Here is a 20,460-nt window from a genome sequence, read left to right as displayed (position 1 = left end):
GGATTAACTCGACACAAAAATCAACAAAGAAGCAGAGCGGGCGACACGAGTGAGAGATTTGTGCAGAAAAAACATATTTGGCATCATAATAAAAGTTAGTTTTAAAATTACAATTTTTCAGTGCAATGTGTTATTTATATTTTGAATAATTCCAAAGGGTAAACTCACTCCCACTCCGCTTGAACCATTTTAAACAAATTTAAGCTTTGGTCCTTTCTCTCTGCGATTAGTTTGTTATTAAAGTGAGTTCTTACATTGTCTTCTGTAATGTAAATAAATAGTAAAAGAGCCAGTCTTTGAGCAGCTCTTTGAAATTAACAGATCCAAAAGATTCAGATCCCATAAAAGAGCTGAAAGTCCCATCACTACCTAAGAAAGACAGTATTTTAAAATCCACTGTAGGCACAATGCACAGGGAGATTAGATCAGAGCTGAATACTCGCCCTTTGCCTGCGTTAACTCCTGGTTAAAATTATAACTATGTCCCTTTGAAAATAAACCTTTATTTCCATGATGAGGTTCTGTGACAAGTCGGAGCTGAAGTATTTGGACCCATTGTCTGGACCCGTTCATTCACTGCAATTAAGGAGGTTCCCTTTGGACTGTTGTACAATCAGGCAGTGCACTTACACCAACTATGCATGTTTCAGTTTTTTAGCATCATGAGAACCACTTTGTAAGAATGAAAAACAACTGAGAAAACAGCATTTGCAAGGCACTCAAGTATGTATAAATAGCAGGGTTCAAATAGTGGAAAACGGTGGTATTAATATTACTGTGACATTTTAAAATACTTTCTAGAGACAGACATTTACACTTTTTTGCGTTTCGGCCATAGACTGTATAAAGAAGTGAACAAATGAAGCAGTTATGGGGTGAATTTGGAGCTGAGGGTCATGTAGAGCGGGTTTATACGAACATTCTAAGGCCAAAATGACGAGTCTGACAGCAGCAGTTACAGAGAGAGGAGCCACAGTTTTTACAGAGAAAGTGAACTGGAGCCAAAGTCGATGGAGCTGGAAGCGCACTCAGCTATGTCCATTTATATATCCAGTCTATGGTATTGACTAACGGCCTTAAATCTTCAGCAGAGGCCGATGTTTGGCTAAGCTGCTGCCTAAATAATCCACATAAAGCTTTATTTGAACTACTAACTTAAAGGTTTGTGGTTAAAAGTGCTGTGTTTTGTGGAAACTTTAAACTACAGAAGTTGGCGAAAACTTAATAAGGAAAATCATGTATAAAAATTAGCTTTGTTTCATATATTCATTAAAAAAGTGCATTTTTTCAGATGGAGAACCTTGGAACCTTTTGCTATCAATCTTTTGTCATCTTGTTTGCAAAAGAAAAACAAAAAACAAAAAGACAATGAATGAATGCATGTTGTTTGGGCTTCTTCAAATGCAAATAAAGACCCTCATTACACCTCATTTATTTTTTTTTATTTATTTATTTTAATTAGGACAGTGCATATTAATCAACATGTCAACAAACAGCATCAATGTAAATATGCTGGAATTAGCACAATAGCTACTTTACATCCGTTGTCCTAAGGCAGGTCAGAAACAGAACATTTAGAGAAACACAGATGAGACAAAAGTGCACAAAGACATGACAACAAGTGAACCACAATAGACCATATTCTGAGTTTAAGATGCCCCAAGAAAAAAAAAAAAAAATCTAGATGTGTGAGCATGTTTGACTATTTTTCAACCAATGTTTCAGAGTGTTCTTGAAGGTTGAAAAGGACCCACAGTTCCTGACATGGGCCGGTAATGTGTTCCATGACTGTGATCCTCTGACAGATGTCACCATTTGGCCAAATTTGGTCCTGCATCTCTGTACGTCACAGTCTCCTCTGGTCAATGCTCTGGTATTAACTCGGTCAGTCGTTTTTTTACTTATAAAATCCATTAATGGTGGAGGAGCAAGTCCATTTAAAACTTTAAAAATAAGGCAAGCATCCATAAATACCTGATAACTTTCAAGATCCAGAATATTATATTTACTTAAGATATTACAATAGTGATACTGTAGAGGCTTTTTGTCCAGTGTTTTCAATGTTTTTTTGAAGAAGAGGGACTCATGTCATTAGCGTTTCTATATAAGGGGATGAAGGCGAGCTCAGGTGTTGTAGTGTACACTTTTGACCGGAGTGGAGTGCTGCAGATCTCTGTATTATTTTGGATGGGTAATTTTAAGCTTTTTATATATAATGAGACCAATCACGCCTGTGCAATCCCATTACTATATGAGTAACGGCCTTTGACACAGTGCTGACATTAGCCACTATTCATTGTGATTACAGCTCCCAGAATAAAGTGTCAATCTGGCAGCCCTCCATTTGTCTGATTGCGGCGTATCTCAAGTCATATCCCAACCTCGGTAAAATGGTTTTAATTGGCTGCTGTAGTTAGAAGACTGGATTATATGTGAGCTGATGTGGAAAGTAGCTGCCTGTCGTAAGTCCTCTATAATTCTAAACCAGTACTGAATATGATACATTCATCATTTGGACGTCTTTAATCAGTTTGGTCTTTGTTTTATTTGCAAATTCATAGCCAAAAACTCTTATCCAGTGGTGGAATGTAACAAAGTAAAAGCAGAAAAGTCCTGAATTGTTAACTGTCTGTACTGTACTTGAGCACATTTTAAAATTTATACTTTTAACTTTTTCTTCATTACATTTGAGAGCAGGTATCTGTACTTTCTACTCCTCCATATTTTTGAACAGGACTAAAAAGTATTAAAGTATAAAGTATTTTTTTTTTTTTTATTATTGACTGAGTCCTGCTGAAAAGCTTGAGGGGTTTATTTTTTAACAGTTTCATAATCTGAGCAAACGGAAATATACAAATAAAAACAGCTAGGAAAAAAATATCGATTCAGCACAAATCTTTATCAAAATCACTACATTTAAAACTTTATTAGATCTCAAAAGCTGCACAAAATATGTTAACTTTTTAAAACAGGTACTTTAATACTTTTACTCAAGTAGATTTTTTCATGTGATGCTTTTAGTTTTACTTGAGTTTTTTTTTCTTTTTTCACCCTGGTATCTGTACTTTTACTTAAATAACAAAATTGATTACTTCTTCCACCACTTCTCTTATCTGACTGGGAACTAAGTCTTGGTTTTAACCTAGCATGGCCACATTTTTATATAGTGCCTTTCCACCTTCAAGACACTCAAAACGCTTTACATCAAGGAACCACTCACCCATTTACACACACATTCATACAGCAATGTACGCAGATACTGGGGGCAAGGTGGGTTAAGTGTCTTGTGGGAGCTGGAATCGCATCGCCAACCTGGATGTGATCGCTCTACCAGTGATGTTTATGTCAAGAGCAGGACTCACACCAACAACCTTCAGATCAGAGGTCAAACAATCTAGCACCTCAGCTACTGTCTACATCAGCTTAGTCCTGATGTAGACAGGGTTTGGTCCTGTTCTAGTCCTGGTTCAGTCCTGGTTTAGTAAAGGTTTAGTCCAGGTACAGGTGTAATACTTCCATTTTAGCCCAATTTCGTGTTTGTGTACGCGTGTAAGTGTGTGCAAATGCGTGTCCCATATGTCAGCAGCCCGTGTTGTCCCTCCGTGTGACCTATTGCGTGAGCTCTTGCTGGAGTATGTAATGAATGTTAGGGTCCATGTGTAATGTATGTTGGGGGCAGGAGAGTTTGACAGCAGTCTGGCCTGTGCCCTGCTCCTCTGCTCATGTTTCACCAGCCCACAGGCTCCTAAACATTTGCTTCACTTTCTCCCGTCAGAACGTGGCAGAGGAGACCACCAGGGAGGCCGTGCCGGGAGAACAGCCTTTCAGAGCTGTGTATATCCCAAACTCAGAGCTTCAAGAAGAAAGGGACAGAACGCAATCACCCAGAAAAACTGAACTTGCGGTAAGTACCAAAAAGATGCCACAGATTTGAGGTGCATTTCAATTCTTTGGTGAGCTTAACATTTGAGATAAGATGCTGTCAGCAGTGTCTTATTAGTCCGAGTTGAATATAGGCTCTCCTCTTTTCAGACAGTGTAATTATATTTTAAAATAATGGCATCTCCACTTTGTCTGGCTTTTGGTTCTTTTTCTGCGGAAAATGTGAGGTTTGTGTCATCTTTATTATATTATATCAAGTTTTTTTCCTTAATTTTTGATGATTCATTTGCAATTTAAGTATTTATTATAACATTTTGTACAATAGTGTGCAGCGATAATGAGATGCAGGAGATTAAAAATGCTTCTGGAAAAAAATAAATAAATAAATTGGTGTAAGGTGAAAATGAAAATGTATATCTACTAGGTATTTAAGAGATTTCATATCATTTTCCCAGATTAACACTTGTGCTTTCTGGTTTTCTTCTGTCACGCCAAAGCTGGCACACTATCAGACTGCAGAAACTTAGATAGCATCTAGTGGCGTTATGTGAGAATACAACAGTCGTGGGTTGGCCAATCTAGTTACAGATAGTATCTTTAAAATAATATTGTGTTTCTTTATATTGTTTCTTTCCTATGTATCATGTGATCTGTAACTATATACATATTTGTGAAGCACTTTGGTCAGCTGTAGTTGATCTGTATCTTTCCGTCCATAGCCACTGTCAAATATTTTTTTTTAGCATAACACTGTTTTATATGGAAGCCCGTTTCTGCCATGAAAAAAAAAAAAAGAAGCTCCACAGAAAGTCGAAATTACGAGTTTTAAACTCGTAATTAGGAGTTTTAAAACTCGTAATTAGGAGTTTAAAACTCGTAATTAGGACTTTTAAAACTACTAATTATGAGTTTAAAACTCGTAATTAGGACTTTTAAAAGTATGAATTATGAGTTTATAACTCGTAATTTTGGGAATGTAACATTTACAAAAAGTGAACCTTATCAATTTTGATTAAATGAATTTGGTATTTTAATAATTTCCTCAATAAACCAGCGGGGTTGTGACCAGCTGGCACTCTGCTCAGACCAGGAAAACGAGCGCTCACAGACACAGAGCACAGCTCATGAGTGGTCAGAACAGCACTCAGGGCCCACTGATTTGTTCAAGACGCCAGAAACTTTACTGGAGCTTAATTTATTCATTTTTTAAAAGTATGTAGGTGATAAACATAACAGTCCTCCTCCTGTCTCCTCTGCTCTGTACACTCAGTTGCAGTGTGCTACAAGCTCAATTAAGACTTTAAAAGTTCTAATTACGAGTTTTAAACTCATAATTAGTAGTTTTAAAACTCATAATTACGAGTTTTAAACTCATAATTAGTAGTTTTAAAAGTCCTAATTACGAGTTTTAAACTCGTAATTACGAGTTTTAAACTCATAATTACGAGTTTTAAACTCATAATTACGAGTTTTAAACTCCTAATTACGAGTTTAAAACTACTAATTACGAGTTTAAAACTCGTAATTTCGACTTTCTGTGGGGCTTTTATTTTTTTTTTCATGGCGGAAACGGGCTTCCATAGTTTTATGTATACTTGTATTATTTTCAGAGCTGTGAATTGTTTAGACCCCATGTGGACAATGTGCTATAACCATAAATACTCTCTGGAGCACTTATTTAGCCTGTGAACCTAAATCACACCTTTTGTTTTCCAGTGCGCACCTTCACAGGATCTCGTGTCTGGCTCAGCTCCCTCCTTCAGCGATCAGTCTCAAAATACCTCCAGCAGGGGACAAACCACTATGGAGGCAGTCGCTAATAGACACACAGACATTTCCCAGCAGAGCTATCAATGTATCCCCGGGCGAGCGTCTGAGGTTAGCTCGAGCAGCTATTTCAAAACACAACAGGACAGAGCTAGCCCCACCAGTTCTGCAGACTTGTTTCCTACACCAGCTTCTTCAAGGGAGTCCATCTTATCTGCATGCTCGGAAAAAGATGCTTCTTCTATCTCGGGCAGCCGCACTATCTCCCCCTGCTCTTCAGTCTATTCTGGAATCTTCACTCCTTCTATTCTCCCAGTTAAAAAGCACTTCCTGGCGCCTGGTTCTAGCCTGATTAGCTTACCCCAAAGTTTGCGTTCTTCATGTGAAAGTTTAACGTGTCCAATGTCCCCGACCCCTACGCGTCACCGCCCTCCGTTGACCCGCCTGTCTCTCCTCACCGCCATTTTGAGGAAAGGGCGCCTCCCTGTTTTGTCCTCCACCGTCCAGCGGCCCTACACCCCCTGCTGGCCAGTAAACAACATCACAGTATCCCATTGCAATGCTTGCTCAGCTGCCTCCAGTGTTGCGTCCATTCCCTTGGAGCTCTCCACTGAATACTCCTCCACAACTTCCATAGACAGCCAAAGTGATGCGTACAGGGACCTGACCCGCTGCGCCACTGCTCCCCCGCTCTTGTGCAAAACGTCATGCCCCAAGAATCAAATCAAGACCAGTATATCAAACACAGTCCCAAGATGGCAGCAAGTCATTTCACCTCCGCCCCTGAGCACTTTGAAATCACAGAAGAAGAGCAGCTCGCTCAAGCCGGTTGCAGTTGGTTCCTCCATAGTCAAATCCGTTTCCCCAGTAAATCGGTCTTACGTCTCTATTTCTAAACCACAGTCTCCCATTTTGATGCCTTCAATGTGCGTCAATGTGGATAATACCCCCAACAAATTCACATGTTTGTCTCCTGAACCTGCTTTGGAATTAAATACAGGTGTGCCACAGAAATGGACCCGCCTCCCTAATTCCTCATTCTCAAAGCTTCAGTCTCTGTCACAACAGCTCAAATCTCCTCCTTCCTGCTCTTCTCAAAATGTTACTTCTGCCTATTCACCATCGCCGCCACCTACTGGGTTCACCGTGGGGAAGCCACGGGTCCCAACCCAATTCGAGCCGAAAAAGTCACCTCTTCCATCTCACTGTCTGTCTCCCTCTCGCTACACGCCCATGGCTTTTTCAGGGTGGCCTTCTCCGGGTGCTTCTGCCTCCCCCACGCCCACCCACACTCCCACCCCTTCGCCCGCTCCACCAATCAGAGAGCTCACCCCGTCGCCCTGCCTGTCACTGCGGTCCACGCCTTCTCCGCGACCGGGGAGTGGAATATCAGACAGCTCTGACAGGGAGGGTAAAAAAAGAAAGGTAGCTTGGCCCATATGCATGACATGTGCTTGATGTGATGTTTTATCTGTTCACCTGTCCCTGACATACCATTCTTTCAGTCCTCCCACACGCTTCTAGTAAAAGAAATCAAAACAAAATATGATTCACTGTATGATAGTGAAGTCTGACAACTTACACAAAAGTTTATGTGTCTCTCCTGACTCTTGTCTATCAGTTCTGACGCTTTAAAACGTGGCTTTTGATAAATCACATTGTGGTGATTGGCATGCTGTCAAACACCAGGAAGCCATTTGGAGTAAGTGCAGCTATCAAGGAAGAAAAAAAAATCTATTTTGCTCATTGATTTGTAGAGCAGGTAAGGATAAGAAAGATTGTTGTCATTTTGAATTTTGAAACATCAAAACTCAAAAAGCTGCAAAGAAATAGTTTTCCCTTTTCAACAATTCAGGTAAGTCATCTCACATAGGTCCACATCCTCTGTATTGAATTGTCAGGATCAATATAGCAGCAGTGCCAACACATCAAAAAATACAGAACATCCAAAAATCTATACAGGTGCACTGTGTACCCTTTCTGCCTTTATCCGTTAGAATGTTACACCATTGCCTAATATGTTCCTCAGTGTGGCTTTTAACTATTTATCTATAGAAATTATTCTTTTTAAAAATGTTCATTATTGCTCAAAAACACCTCGAAAAACATCCATTATTATTATTATTATTGCAGGGGTGCCTCTCCAGAGATCTAACCTGTAACTTGGTACATGGAGAAATATATTTAATGCTGCACTGTGGAATATTTCATGCACCGTAATAAAATCTTCACGGAGACGAACAGGGTGCGTCGCCCGCGTGTATACATGGAGAAAGATAGTTATTGCTGTACTGTGGAACATTTTAAGCACTGCAATAAGATCGTCATGGAGATAAGGAGGTGATGTACACTCCTCCAGAAAAATTCCACAGTGTACCTTTAACATTAGGGGAAGCGGTCATGATCGTAACCTGCGTAGATGGTGCTGTCTTTGGTCTATAGATCAAATAAAATGAACCTGAATGATGTGCACTTCACGTGGCCCAGTTAAGATCCAGTGCTATAATATTTTAGATATTTCCTTTTAAGAAATTCCTCGACAATGATGAGCATAAGCAGACGTCAACTTTCTAGGCCAAACTTCTTAGACTTTAAAACCCCATCATCCAAATAGTTCGTAATGATCAAATGTAATTGCCATAGTGATATAAAGGACATCACAGTAGACGGATGTAGCTTGCGGTGTTCTAGGCTGTCAGTGAGTCAAAGTGCAGTGAACGTTTTCGGCGTTTTCCCATCAGCGCTCCCTCACACATGCATGAGTTTGTTACTGTAGCTGAGTGTGTGTTTGTGTATGAGGCTGATAAGTGGACAGGAGCAGTCAAAGTGTAATACATGCCTCTGGAAATGTAGGTCACAAATAATGACTTTTTATGGTAATTCGATCCATTCTGAAAGTGAGCTAACCCGGTTCATCTTTCTTCTCACAAAACCAGCCACACAAGATCAAGTCCAGCTATAAATCTTTGGCAGCGATTCCCACTAACACCCTGCTGCTGGATCAACAGGTGAGAGTTGTGTCTATTCTTGGTTATGTAAGTCAGTATATGCATTTCTATTTACACACGATGTATTTAAACATCATTCATCTTGTCATCATCAAAACTTACCGGTAATATTTTGAGGCAAATAAGGTCACCCTAGCCTGGTGAGCCAACCTCTTGCTTTCAGTTTGAATGCAAAAGAGTCTGGGACCAGAACCAGAAAATCTTTCAATTTTTTCAATTTTCAAGCAATTTTTTTTTTTTTCCTAATCCAATTACAACAATGATTTGTAGCATTTGTCTCAACAGTGGAATATGGACATTTCCTCTTGAATACTCTTAGTTTAACAAAAATGAGCACAATACTACAGTCACTGATAGTTGAACTCTTTTGTTTCTAAATATTTTTATTTTATTTTTTCAGAGCATTGAGAACTACCCTTCCGACATTAATATGAGCAAATATAGCACCAAGCAACCTCAGACAATAAACGACTTAATATAAAACAATATCGAGGATCAAATAAGAGCCATAAGCCCAGAAATGCTTTCAAATGTTATGCAAAGTGTGTTGGATCGGGCTATTCAGTGCGAAACTGAAAATGGTGGACACTTAAAAAACATTTAATTAAAAAATTAAGTCATTTTTACTTCCCCTAGTTTAAGTAGTGATAAGTTCAAGTGTCAGTGAACAATTATTACTGTATATATTGCCAAAAATCTCAGAAGGTTCAGTTTACCTACTACTAAAATTTGGTGAGTATAACTTAAGAATTATCGGCGCTCTTGAAGATTTAAAAGTGTCAGTGACTTTTGGGCCACTCTGTACAATGATTCTTCAAATACCCACCCTGTTCCTCCGCCCTGTTCTTTTTCCCCTTTTTTTTCTTTTTTTACTTTTGAATGGGGATACGTCCTCAAGATGTAACATAACAAGAACCTGAAACCCATGAATAATGCAACTCAATCTAAAAGTATTGTAATTATTTTGAATACAGTAGAATCATCAGATCATGTAACAGAATGAATGTATGAAGTATTCAGAATCCTGTAACTAAATACCTTTTAGTATGACAATCACCGGTTACATGTACTTCAGTCAGAAAAAAATTATGACAAACATTTCTTGCCGTAACTGTTGCCTCATTATATTTCAGCTTGTACCTAATGTTTACACAAAATGACCTAGAATCTCTCTCCAAGTGCAGACAAACTCGAGGACCTAAATACAGCTCCCTATAAATAGTATCTAGAGAAACGGGATGCATATAATGTGGTTTGGAGATGTGTTTTTAACAATGGGCTGAACCCTGTCCGTCTGCTGCAGGTGATAGACGAGCAGGTGGAGAAAGGAGAGGGCGGCGCTGGGGACAGAGGTGTGCCATTAGACGCACAGGAGACTGACACCCACAAAGAAGTAACTACACACAACTCTGCACCTTCTCACACCTGCATCTCACCATAAAACTCTAAACAAAACCTGTGTGCGTGTCCATGGAGCAGATGTGTTCCCCGGCCTGGCTCAGGAAGGAGTCTGAAGAGCTGTACGCAGTTATTGATGAGATTTTAAGGAGCTCCCCCATTCCACCTGTGAGTTTAGTAATAATGGCAAATACAGAGACTACGTCTAAACACACAACAGTTAATCAATGCACTCTCTGTCTCTGCAGAAATCAAAATCACCAGCTGTCAATGAGGCACAGGTAAAGTTGTGAACAGCAGTGTGCTCCAATGTGTTCTTACTTTTCATTCTAATTGTCCTTGATGATTATTCTTTTGTTTGAATATGAAGTGCTCAAAGTTCACACCCAAAAAAGTAGGAAGCCTAATGATTGAAACATATTTTACAAGATTACATTAGTATGTCTCCTCTGTGGTCCTGGATGCAACACCAACACTACCAACGTCTACTTTTTTGGAAGTTCAAAGGAAAAAAAACTCTACAGTGTCATTGTTAAATAAATATGTTACGATAGAGAGGATTTTGACTTGAACCTGAACAGTTACCAAATGTTCAGATGTCACTGAGTGCGATCAGCGACCTGCAGTCACCAAGAATTTATTTTGTCTTTTGTCTCTTCACTGTACAATGAGCCATGAGCTTTTTGTTCCTGCAAAAAGACCTTGAATCACAACATCTTATATGTTTACTTTTTGTCTTTAGAAAAACAACGCAACTTTTCCAAGAACTTATGGCCGTGAAACTAAATACGTGAGTAAAAACGCTGTGTCCATGGAGACCACTTTTGAGCTCTAACAATTCCAGTATAATTGCTGTGTGAGGTCTTTGCACATTCTTATTTTTTGTAGTTCGTATTGAATAAAACAAAGCATGAATTTATGTAAATAAGTAGCTTAGAACCCTTTCCTTTTATTTATTCATTTGTGTTTTTGAGCCCGGGCTGCATCGCTGAGAGGAATACTGACTTGAGGCTCCGTAGTTATCTGCAGAAAACAAAAGTTAGAAATCTTTGTGTTATTGCATTCAAAACTTTCAAAATGCCTCATATTTATGCCCACATATTTATTTAGAATATCCATATCATCAATACATATCAACACATAATCATTACAAGACGCATTGAACTATTCTAGTGGAGCATCACCAGCTTGTCTCCTTTGAGGTTACTGCTTGCCTGGAATGTTCCACAGTATGGCATTAATAAAATGGACAGTGTTTTTAGGAGAACTACCCCTCCACAGACTGCCGTAGTTACTCTCATACAGTGAAACATTTCCGGCAAAGGGCATTTTTAACATTCTTTCTAATCATCTTATCTTTGGAAGGAACTCTACATAATGACTTTTTTTTTTTTTTTTTATCTCAGCATTTAGTTGACTAGTTAGTCTGAAAAAACCTGCTTTTGATTGAAGTGTTTTTCAAAGTAGTTCTATTTTCTTCCAGGCATCTGTTGGCAATTTAAAGTCACCTGGAAATGAGTGGAGGAGTGCAGATCTTCATAAGGTACATTTTAATTACTCTGTGTTCTGCAGACACATATGAGCACATACCTGCATCTTCACTGTTGTCATGTTCCAGACAAGGCCGGGGGGGATCCGCAACACGGCGACCATTCCTAGACTGACACCAGAAGATCCTCATAGACAGTCTGACTGCAGTCCCTCCAGGCGCTTTGTCTCTCAACAACACTTCAGCGCCAAGGTACAAACAGCACACTTATATTCACGAGAAGAGTACAAATGCGCATCTTCTTCACATCCAACAATGCTTTAGCTAGTATGATGGTGTTTATTTTTTCTTTTAAAACCATGACAAGAATGTCTCCAAGTTTGCACACAATGCTGAAAGTTGCATAGACAGGAGACAAAAGTGAGAGAACAATATTGCCAGTATTGGAAAGAAGTTAAAGTATTTGTCTTACTTCTTGCTAAAATTGTAAATGTGTTTATAACCAGCGTTTTTCAGGGACCTTTGAGCTGTAAGGTGTTGTCCTGCTGTCTGCCCACTGTTTGACGTCTGTCTAAAGAAAGAGCAGACAACATGTGAGATTGACACGTTTCTGTATAAGCCACGGCGCACTCTGCCTTACACAAAAGGGTACTCTTTGCAAGGCAGGCAAATGTTCTCTAATCTCTAATTTTCCCCATGATGAAAGCAAGGGCTATCAACGAAAGAGAATTCATCAACCAAAGGCGCGACTGAGGGAACAAAATATGCACATTTAGGGAGAAAACAATGACGGTTTTGAGTTGAGGAGCTCAGACTGAACATGGCTCATCAGAAAAGATGAAATAAACAGCACGATTCTCTGACTGTGTTGTGTGATGCATTTAAAAACGCAGACTATTTCTCTACTGCAGTGACTGTGATGTTAAGCCGCCCTTCTTCTATTTTCCTTTCTTCTAAATATGTTGATGTAGTCTTATCAAACGTATTCAAATGTTGTGTTTAAACTTTCATATTCTAATTCCAAACAATGCACTGGGCTTTTCTGTAGAATTAAAGGGAAACGGGAGACTAGACTAAGACCTTGGAGAGACTATAAGGGGCTCACGCTGTTTTCGCCCATAGCCCCTTATATACTATATATATATTTCACATCAGTCCTGTTTCTCTATGCAAATAATCCTTAAAGACGGCCAGTACATATTCTCATTCTGTTTATATATACCATCTGTCTGACAAATGTTATAATTTTGATGTTGTCAGTTCTCAGAGGAAATAACAGTTTAAAGATTTGAATGATGTATTTTTTTTCAGTCCAGCTGCAGCATATGGGCTTTGCATCTTTAACCGTGTCCTTATGCACAGGCTTTTACCATTTACATTTAGCACAGACCTCTTTAGCACGTCAGCTCACTTGACACATCTGACGCTAAACACCGGTCTTTTTGAAAGGAGCCTGAGTTCCACAAAGCACGATCTTGAATCACACTGGGAGATACTGTGAGCGTGTGTACCTGTGTGGGGTATTTGTGTGTGTGTAAAAGCGCCTTTATATCCAGCTCAATACGCTTTTGTAAGGCTATTTTTAATCCTTTCATTTATACTGTAAACACCAAAATACTATTACCTAACATGAGTCATCTGAAATACCAAGGTGCCAAATTATAAATAAGCTTTGTGAGTTATTATTTGCTAATAACAAAATCCAAACAGTCCTTTACCCATGTACTTCTGACAGAGCCCTGCAGAAAGAGTAAGCCCAGAAATAGTAGTGACCAAGATTTAAGTAATGAGCCGTTAGCCCCTTTCGGACAAATTGAAAACATGCTCAATCATAACATCACCACAAAAACATACATCTGCTTTATTACCCAAACCTTTGAATCAAATATTACAGCGAATGTCAACGTGCGTCCCAACAAAGCCACTGAATAACAGATCTCAGGAAAGGAAAATAGAGAAATATAGGCTCAATATGATGTTTGAAAATCCAGGATAACACTTCATCCTCTGCTTGCAAACCAAAAGAATGTCACACAATCATGTTTACACAGAAAACTAAATATCATCTATTGTTAAAGCTTCTGTATCCAAGCACGTCCGGTCTTGCCCGCTTTGAAGCTCATTCGTTTTCCCTATAGAATTTTAGAAAAATCAAATACAAAGTTTAAAGGTACAGCAGACACTAACCAGCTATATGTTAACAAATGTCCAATCAGGTTGTTTTCATTCTAAAAACTCATTTAAAATGACTTGGGATCCAGAAAACACACTTAATCAATTCTTTACAAAGATGTGAATCTGGTCACTGGTGAATCTCTCCAAGTGAGATGGGTGTGATTGACAGATGGATTAACTACTCAGGAACAAAATCAATCAACCAACAAGAGATGCACTAAACTCTGCTAATCTGAGGTGAGAGAAATGTCATTTAAATCAAAATGAGGCTGACACATGAGCTCCTTCACATGTATCACAGAGGTGTTGAGTATTTAAATAAGTTTTTCTCTGACCTCACTGTCTACCTGATTATTGCCTTGGTGCATTGTCACACAGTAAATTACAAAACCCATCTGGTCATAATTGAATTTCTAATTCCTGAGTGAAAAAGTCTTAATCTCATATTAATCACATGTATGGGTAATACTGTAAATTATTCTGTCATTTATCCACCACGCCCCCAGCCACCCTGTGGAGGAAACTCATTTTGACCACTTGTATCTGTGATCTTGTCCACTTGGTCATTATCCAAAGCTCATGACCATAGGTGAGGGTAGGAATGTAGATTGACCGGTAAATCGAGAGCTTTTCCTTTGGACTCAGTTCGTTCTTCACCACTACAGTCTGATACAGAGACCGCATCACTAGAGACACGGCACCGATCCAACGGTCAGTCTCACGCTCCATACTTCACTCTGAACAAGACCCTGAGATACTTGAACTCCTGAATGCATCAAAAATATACTGCAATTTTCAAAACATTAGAATCAACTTCAGTGTAAACTCTTTTCAAGAAAATGTTCAAGTCATAAGTGGCAATATATTTATACACATATTTTGTGTGATACTCCATGTTTTGCCTCCAAGTGCCACCAGTCCCTCCAAACATCCGACATGGGGATCTACAACTGTCCACGTGGAGTACAGTACAGTCTGCATCACCCTGCTATGGGAGCATAACTTGAACTATGGCACGAGATTTCTGACTTGTACAATTTACAATTATAATTTCAAACACCCAGAATCTGTTTATTTTTGACTGAATGTAAAATTGAACAGCTGTTATTTAGATGGAGATTTCATTTCAAGCCCTTTCAAGCCATTTCAAACACAGCAAGAAGGTTATTCTTGCTGTGCAGCTGGATACTTTTAACAGTCTGTGTTTAAGATATATATTTTTTTCTATTCAAACTAAAAAACTCTTCTCCACAAGAGTGGCATAAGTGCTGCAGTCTCCCACTGTTCGCTGTATACTTTACTAAGCTCCATTTGTTCACTTTCAAAGAAACTTTCAAAACGTTTCAAACAGAAAACTGTGACACAGGGACATAATGCTCAGTCACACATCACGCTCCTCTTTTATTGTGCTTCCAATGAAAATGACACAGTTTATGTTTTTTCTTGATAATATTTACCCTTTTTGATAACAGAAGTAAAAAAAAAAAACAAGATAGACATTTCTACTGAAATTTCAGCTTCAATATCAAACTCACTTTTTAATTATTTTTTTTTTTAAGTGATGGTATCAGATCAACCCACTCTCCTCAATCCCACTGTCACGTCTTCCGAGGAGGAAGCAGAAACTGGGGACCCAGGGGCGGACTCGTCCATCACCCTGGCTGAAGTCACTGAGGTGGTTTGGCAAGCTCCTCGGTGGCAAGGCTCCGGGGGTGGATGAGATCCGTCCTGAGTACCTCAAGTCTCTGGATGTTGTGGGACTGTCTTGGCTGACACGTCTCTGCAACATCGCGTGGCGGTCGGGGACAGTACCTGTGGAATGGCAGACCGGGGTGGTGGTCCCTCTGTATAAGAAGGGGGACCGGAGGGTGTGTTCCAATTACAGGGGAATCACACTCCTCAGCCTTCCCGGTAAGGTCTATTCCAGGGTGCTGGAGAGGAGAATCCGACCGATAGTCGAACCTCGGATTCAGGAGGAGCAGTGTGGTTTTCGTCCTGGTCGTGGAACACTGGACCAGCTCTATACTCTCCATCGGGTCCTCGAGGGCTCATGGGAGTATGCCCAACCAGTCCACATGTGTTTTGTGGATCTGGAGAAGGCATTCGACCGTGTCCCTCGTGGTGTCCTTTGGGGGGTGCTCTGGGAGTATGGGGTCCGGGGCTCTTTGCTAAGGGCTGTCCGGTCCCTGTATGACCGGAGCAGGAGCTGTGTTCGCATTGCCGGCAGTAAGTCAGACCTGTTCCCAGTGCATGTTGGACTCCGCCAGGGCTGCCCTTTGTCACCGGTTCTGTTCATTATATTTATGGACAGAATTTCTAGGCGCAGCCAGGGGCCGGAGGGGGCCTGGTTTGGGAACCACAGGATTTCATCTCTGCTGTTTGCAGATGATGTTGTCCTGATGGCTTCTTCGAGCCAGGACCTGCAGCAGGCACTGGGGCGGTTTGCAGCCGAGTGTGAAGCGGCTGGGATGAGAATCAGCTCCTCCAAATCCGAGGCCATGGTTCTCGACCGGAAAAAGGTGGTTTGCTCTCTCCGGGTGGGTGGTGAGTCTCTGCCCCAAGTGGAGGAGTTCAAGTATCTCGGGGTCTTGTTCACGAGTGAGGGAAGGATGGAGCGTGAGATTGACAGGCGGATCGGTGCAGCGTCTGCAGTGATGCGGTCGCTGTATCGGTCCGTTGTGGTAAAGAAGGAGCTGAGCCGGAAGGCGAAGCTCTCGATTTACCGGTCAATCTACGTTCCTACCCTCACCTATGGTCATGAGCTTTGGGTAATGACCGAAAGGACAAGATCGCGGATACAAGCGGCTGAAATGGGCTTCCTCCGCAGAGTGGCCGGGCGCACCCTTAGGGATAGGGTGAGGAGCTCGGTCACACGGGAGGAGCTCGGAGTAGAGCCGCTGCTCCTACACGTTGAGAGGAACCAGCTGAGGTGGCTCGGGCATCTGCTCAGGATGCCTCCTGGACGCCTCCCTAGGGAGGTGTTCTGGGCATGTCCCACCGGGAGGAGGCCCCGGGGAAGACCCAGGACACGCTGGAGGGACTATGTCTCTCGGCTGGCCTGGGAACGCCTTGGGGTCCCACCGGAGGAGCTGGAGGACGTGTCCGGGGTGAGGGAAGTCTGGGAGTCCCTGCTTAGACTGCTGCCCCCGCGACCCGGCCCCGGATAAGCGGAAGAAAATGGATGGATGGATGGATGGTATCAGATCAAACAAATCCATAGACCATGGGCAAGTGAACAAAACAGTACAAAAGTACAGTACAATAGATCACTGATCCGTTCTGTACCTCTAAAAGAATCGTGAGTCAAGATACTGGTACTTTTCCAAATCTTTCCTCTTTTATTTCTTTCATAATTGACCATATGCTTGTGCCACTTGTGTCCATCATTTATTTAAGTCCTTGTTTGTGTCCAAAACTAGGCACAGGTGAGGAATAACAAAACACCCAAAGAGGATAATTGCCAATTACAAACCGATGAATATTCACTCCACTAAATACACCCTTGAGGACAACACATCGATTTTGACCTCCTTTCTTCCTTCACAGCATTATCCTTTTGTTTCTCTTCCTCTCCTAGGGCAGAAACACCAGCGGAGTAGACAGCGGTTCAAAAGGCCAGAGGCTGGGAGGAGGAGAGCACCCCCTAGCTCCCTCAGCGTGTGACCTGCACATAACGGAGCCAGAAGAGCCCGTCAGACACGCCCCTAAACATGGACCCTCCACATCTTTCTGTCCCGCTGAGAGAAAACCAGGGGCATTTCAGACTCAAATTTAATCTAGAGTCTGGACAAGTTCTTGGTGGGCTCAAATACTGGGCATAAAGACAATTTTACCCAGCACAGCCCCTGCAAAACGAATGGAAGCAGAGCACTTGAAACTGCCCCACAGAGCTATAATGTACACTAAAGACTGCAAAATTACTTCTTTGGCTTGTTTTAATTACAACGATTTATGGAGCTTTAAATATTCAAAGCAAGTATAGGCTTTTTACTCCAAAAACAGGATTCTATAGACCTTGGGGAATGTAATAAAAATATCCCTACAAAGTTTTGATTTTGTTAATTCTCTAATTGCCTATGGGAATTGTAGAACTCAGTAGGTGGTTGCAGTGTTGACTTGGAACACACACATCCATTCATGCATACCTGAGTATTATATTTTATTTTATTTTTTAATCGTAGCTAGTTCACCTTGTACGTGTGTTCATAACCTCCAAATCAATGTATTTTGTTGAATTAGCCATTTGTAGCTCATTTTTATGGACCCAGGCTAAAAACCTTCACATGAAACGGCCTTAGTCTAGACATCAGGATCTTGAGTGCAGAGTGGCTGAGTGGCTAAAACACTCTCACACTCTGGTTTCTCTAATCAACCGAAGACATAGCAACATGATAATCCCCAGTAATGAGTGTTGTAACAGCACTAAAATGGCATTCAAATCAAACTCCATTTTGACACTAAGGAATATACTCTACTAATTTCAGTGTCACAGTTAAAGAGACTGTGGATCATTATGTTATAATTTGCACATTTCAAATCGCAATATTAATCTAAAATGACTTTATAAAGACACAAATCTCCGGATATCCGCATTAGAAAACTAAGGTGCCCAATAGGAGCTGGCGTCGCTATAAACATCATCACAACAAAGAGCCATGGAGCTGTTGGTCTCTCCTATGTTTAGCTGCAGGTCACGCTAGCAAGTAGTGGATTTTATTTTTCATTTGTACCAAAATGACTATGCAGCGCTGCCCAATCCTGCGCATATCACCGATTAAGAAAATAAAATTGAAGAATGAAGTAAGTACAGAGCAATGGGCGTGTACTGGTGGTGGTGAAAACAGGGATTTATTGGAAAAATGGCACTTTGAAAATAAGCTTGTAAGAGTAGAGATTGCTCAAACATGCACAGATCACTCCAAATACAACAACTATAACATGGTTAAAAGCTCTATAAAGTTGATTTTGCAGAATAAGTCTGCTTTAAAACAAGGGCGACCAAAGTGCTGTACAGGTGAGTGTATAAATAAGACATAAGATATTACAATAGTACAAATAAACACATATGCATATGCATAATGCAATACAATATTAAGCTAAAAAGTACTATACAAGATGAGCTGGTTTACACAGAACCAAGTTAAAAGTCAAAACAAAAAAGCATGTGCTTTTGGTTTAGTCTTAAAATGCTCCACAGTTTAGGGTCCACTACTGAAGATGCTCGGTCTCCTCTGGACATGAGCCTGGACTTGGGAACACCCAGGAGGAGCTGCAGATCTAAGGGCTCTGAAAGAAGAGGAAAGCTGCACAGCTCTGGTACAGGTGAGCTCAAACATTTTAAAACAATCAGTGAGATTTCATCCTAAACCTGACTGTGAGCCAGTGCACAGAGGAGAATAGTTATTCATGTGCTCCCATTTTCAGTAGGCGAGTCACAGCATTCTGGACACCCTGCAGTTGCCAAAGAGTTCTGCTCCAGGCCTACGTACAATGAATTGCTGTCGTAATGTTAGGCACGAGACACCAAAAATACAGAAGTCGAGAAAGTTTTAACAGTGTTTATTTACAAAGTGTAGATAGGCAAATGACGGTAGATCAGACGGTGTGTCGGGAGCGAGGAGTTAGCCGTTGTCCAAGGGAAAACGTGACGAGCTGAATCTGAGTTGAGTACGGTACCGGTACAGGGAAGCACGGTCGAAGACGGGAGTGCTGGGCTGGTCCAAGGAGTGGGATGTAAACACGACAAAGATCTGGCGCTGAGTGTCGGGTCCTCTTATCCACCGCAGGTGCAGCTGATTGTGATTGCCTCCAGGTGTGCACAGGAGGAGCCAAGATCTCCACCCAGCTCCAGACTCAGATACGTGAGGGAGGGGGAAAGGGCAACAAACGAGGTATCCGGGATCATGACAATTGCAATAGTTCAAACCAAAGTAGGCAGGATCTTTTTTATTTTCAAGGGTCCTATAGTTCTGACAGAGATTGTTAGACCATTCTAAAGCTATGGTCCAAATATACAACCGTTAAGCAATTTTTTTCACTATCAATTTTTGCTCAATCCAATCTAGTTTTGAGACTATTTTTTGTATCAGTATCTTAGTATAGATTTTATGACAGCCCTGCTCCTAATAAAGCTTTGCCCAAGTCTACAGCCCCAAATCTGGAGACAGTTTCAAAGTTTATTGTTGTAATATGTTGCACATTTCACATTCATCTTGTTCTACCCACTTTTACTTCTGATCTGCATCTCCGTTTTTGTTGGCATTTCTGCTGAAGTTTAAATCCTTTAATTTAAACATATAAGAAAATATGATATAAAATCGGTTCATTTGTGTAAAATGTTCATGTGCACCAAAAGGTCAACCATGCACTCTTCCTCTGAGTGGCTTGAAAACGGCTTTGTAGACTGTATATAGGTTATGTATAATTTAATTGATTTAATTGAGATCGACAACGGCCCTAAAATGACCATAGATAAATGTAGTGCCAGTGACAACTTCCTGACAAAGATAAATACTTCTTAGCTCTCTAGCAAAATGATCTTGAAAATCATTGCTCGTAGGCTGTAATTGGGCAAGAGAAGGTGTATAAGCCCCCCTTATAAAGCCATTAAATAGAATACTACATGTGTCACACAGCAGAGCGTATGATTTGGTGAGTTGAATGCACATGTACTGTACTGTGATGAGGGCCATCAAAGCCTTCACCACATCAAAGAGCTCTCGCAGAAGCTCGAGTTAAAGC

At 40.7% G+C, this 20,460-nt stretch overlaps 1 protein-coding gene across 1 annotated transcript in view; it reads left to right on the top strand.

Moving 5' to 3' along the window:
- The window catches only part of mlip (muscular LMNA-interacting protein), a 28,598-nt gene extending 10,833 nt beyond the window's left edge, over positions 1 to 17,765 (top strand). The window contains exons 3-12 of the mRNA XM_033980239.2: positions 3,776 to 3,904; positions 5,599 to 7,074; positions 8,586 to 8,657; positions 9,961 to 10,050; positions 10,137 to 10,223; positions 10,304 to 10,336; positions 10,798 to 10,845; positions 11,539 to 11,598; positions 11,674 to 11,796; positions 17,297 to 17,765. Coding sequence (XP_033836130.1) covers positions 3,776 to 3,904; positions 5,599 to 7,074; positions 8,586 to 8,657; positions 9,961 to 10,050; positions 10,137 to 10,223; positions 10,304 to 10,336; positions 10,798 to 10,845; positions 11,539 to 11,598; positions 11,674 to 11,796; positions 17,297 to 17,494 — 2,316 coding nt within the window. The 3' untranslated portion in view covers positions 17,495 to 17,765. The remainder of the gene's footprint in view (positions 1 to 3,775; positions 3,905 to 5,598; positions 7,075 to 8,585; positions 8,658 to 9,960; positions 10,051 to 10,136; positions 10,224 to 10,303; positions 10,337 to 10,797; positions 10,846 to 11,538; positions 11,599 to 11,673; positions 11,797 to 17,296) is intronic.
- The last annotated feature ends 2,695 nt before the right edge of the window (positions 17,766 to 20,460 follow it).

Source organism: Periophthalmus magnuspinnatus, chromosome 15 (genome assembly GCF_009829125.3).
Source record: "Periophthalmus magnuspinnatus isolate fPerMag1 chromosome 15, fPerMag1.2.pri, whole genome shotgun sequence".
In the NCBI taxonomy this organism is placed as follows: domain Eukaryota; kingdom Metazoa; phylum Chordata; class Actinopteri; order Gobiiformes; family Gobiidae; genus Periophthalmus; species Periophthalmus magnuspinnatus.
This window is presented reverse-complemented; position numbering and strand designations above follow the sequence as displayed.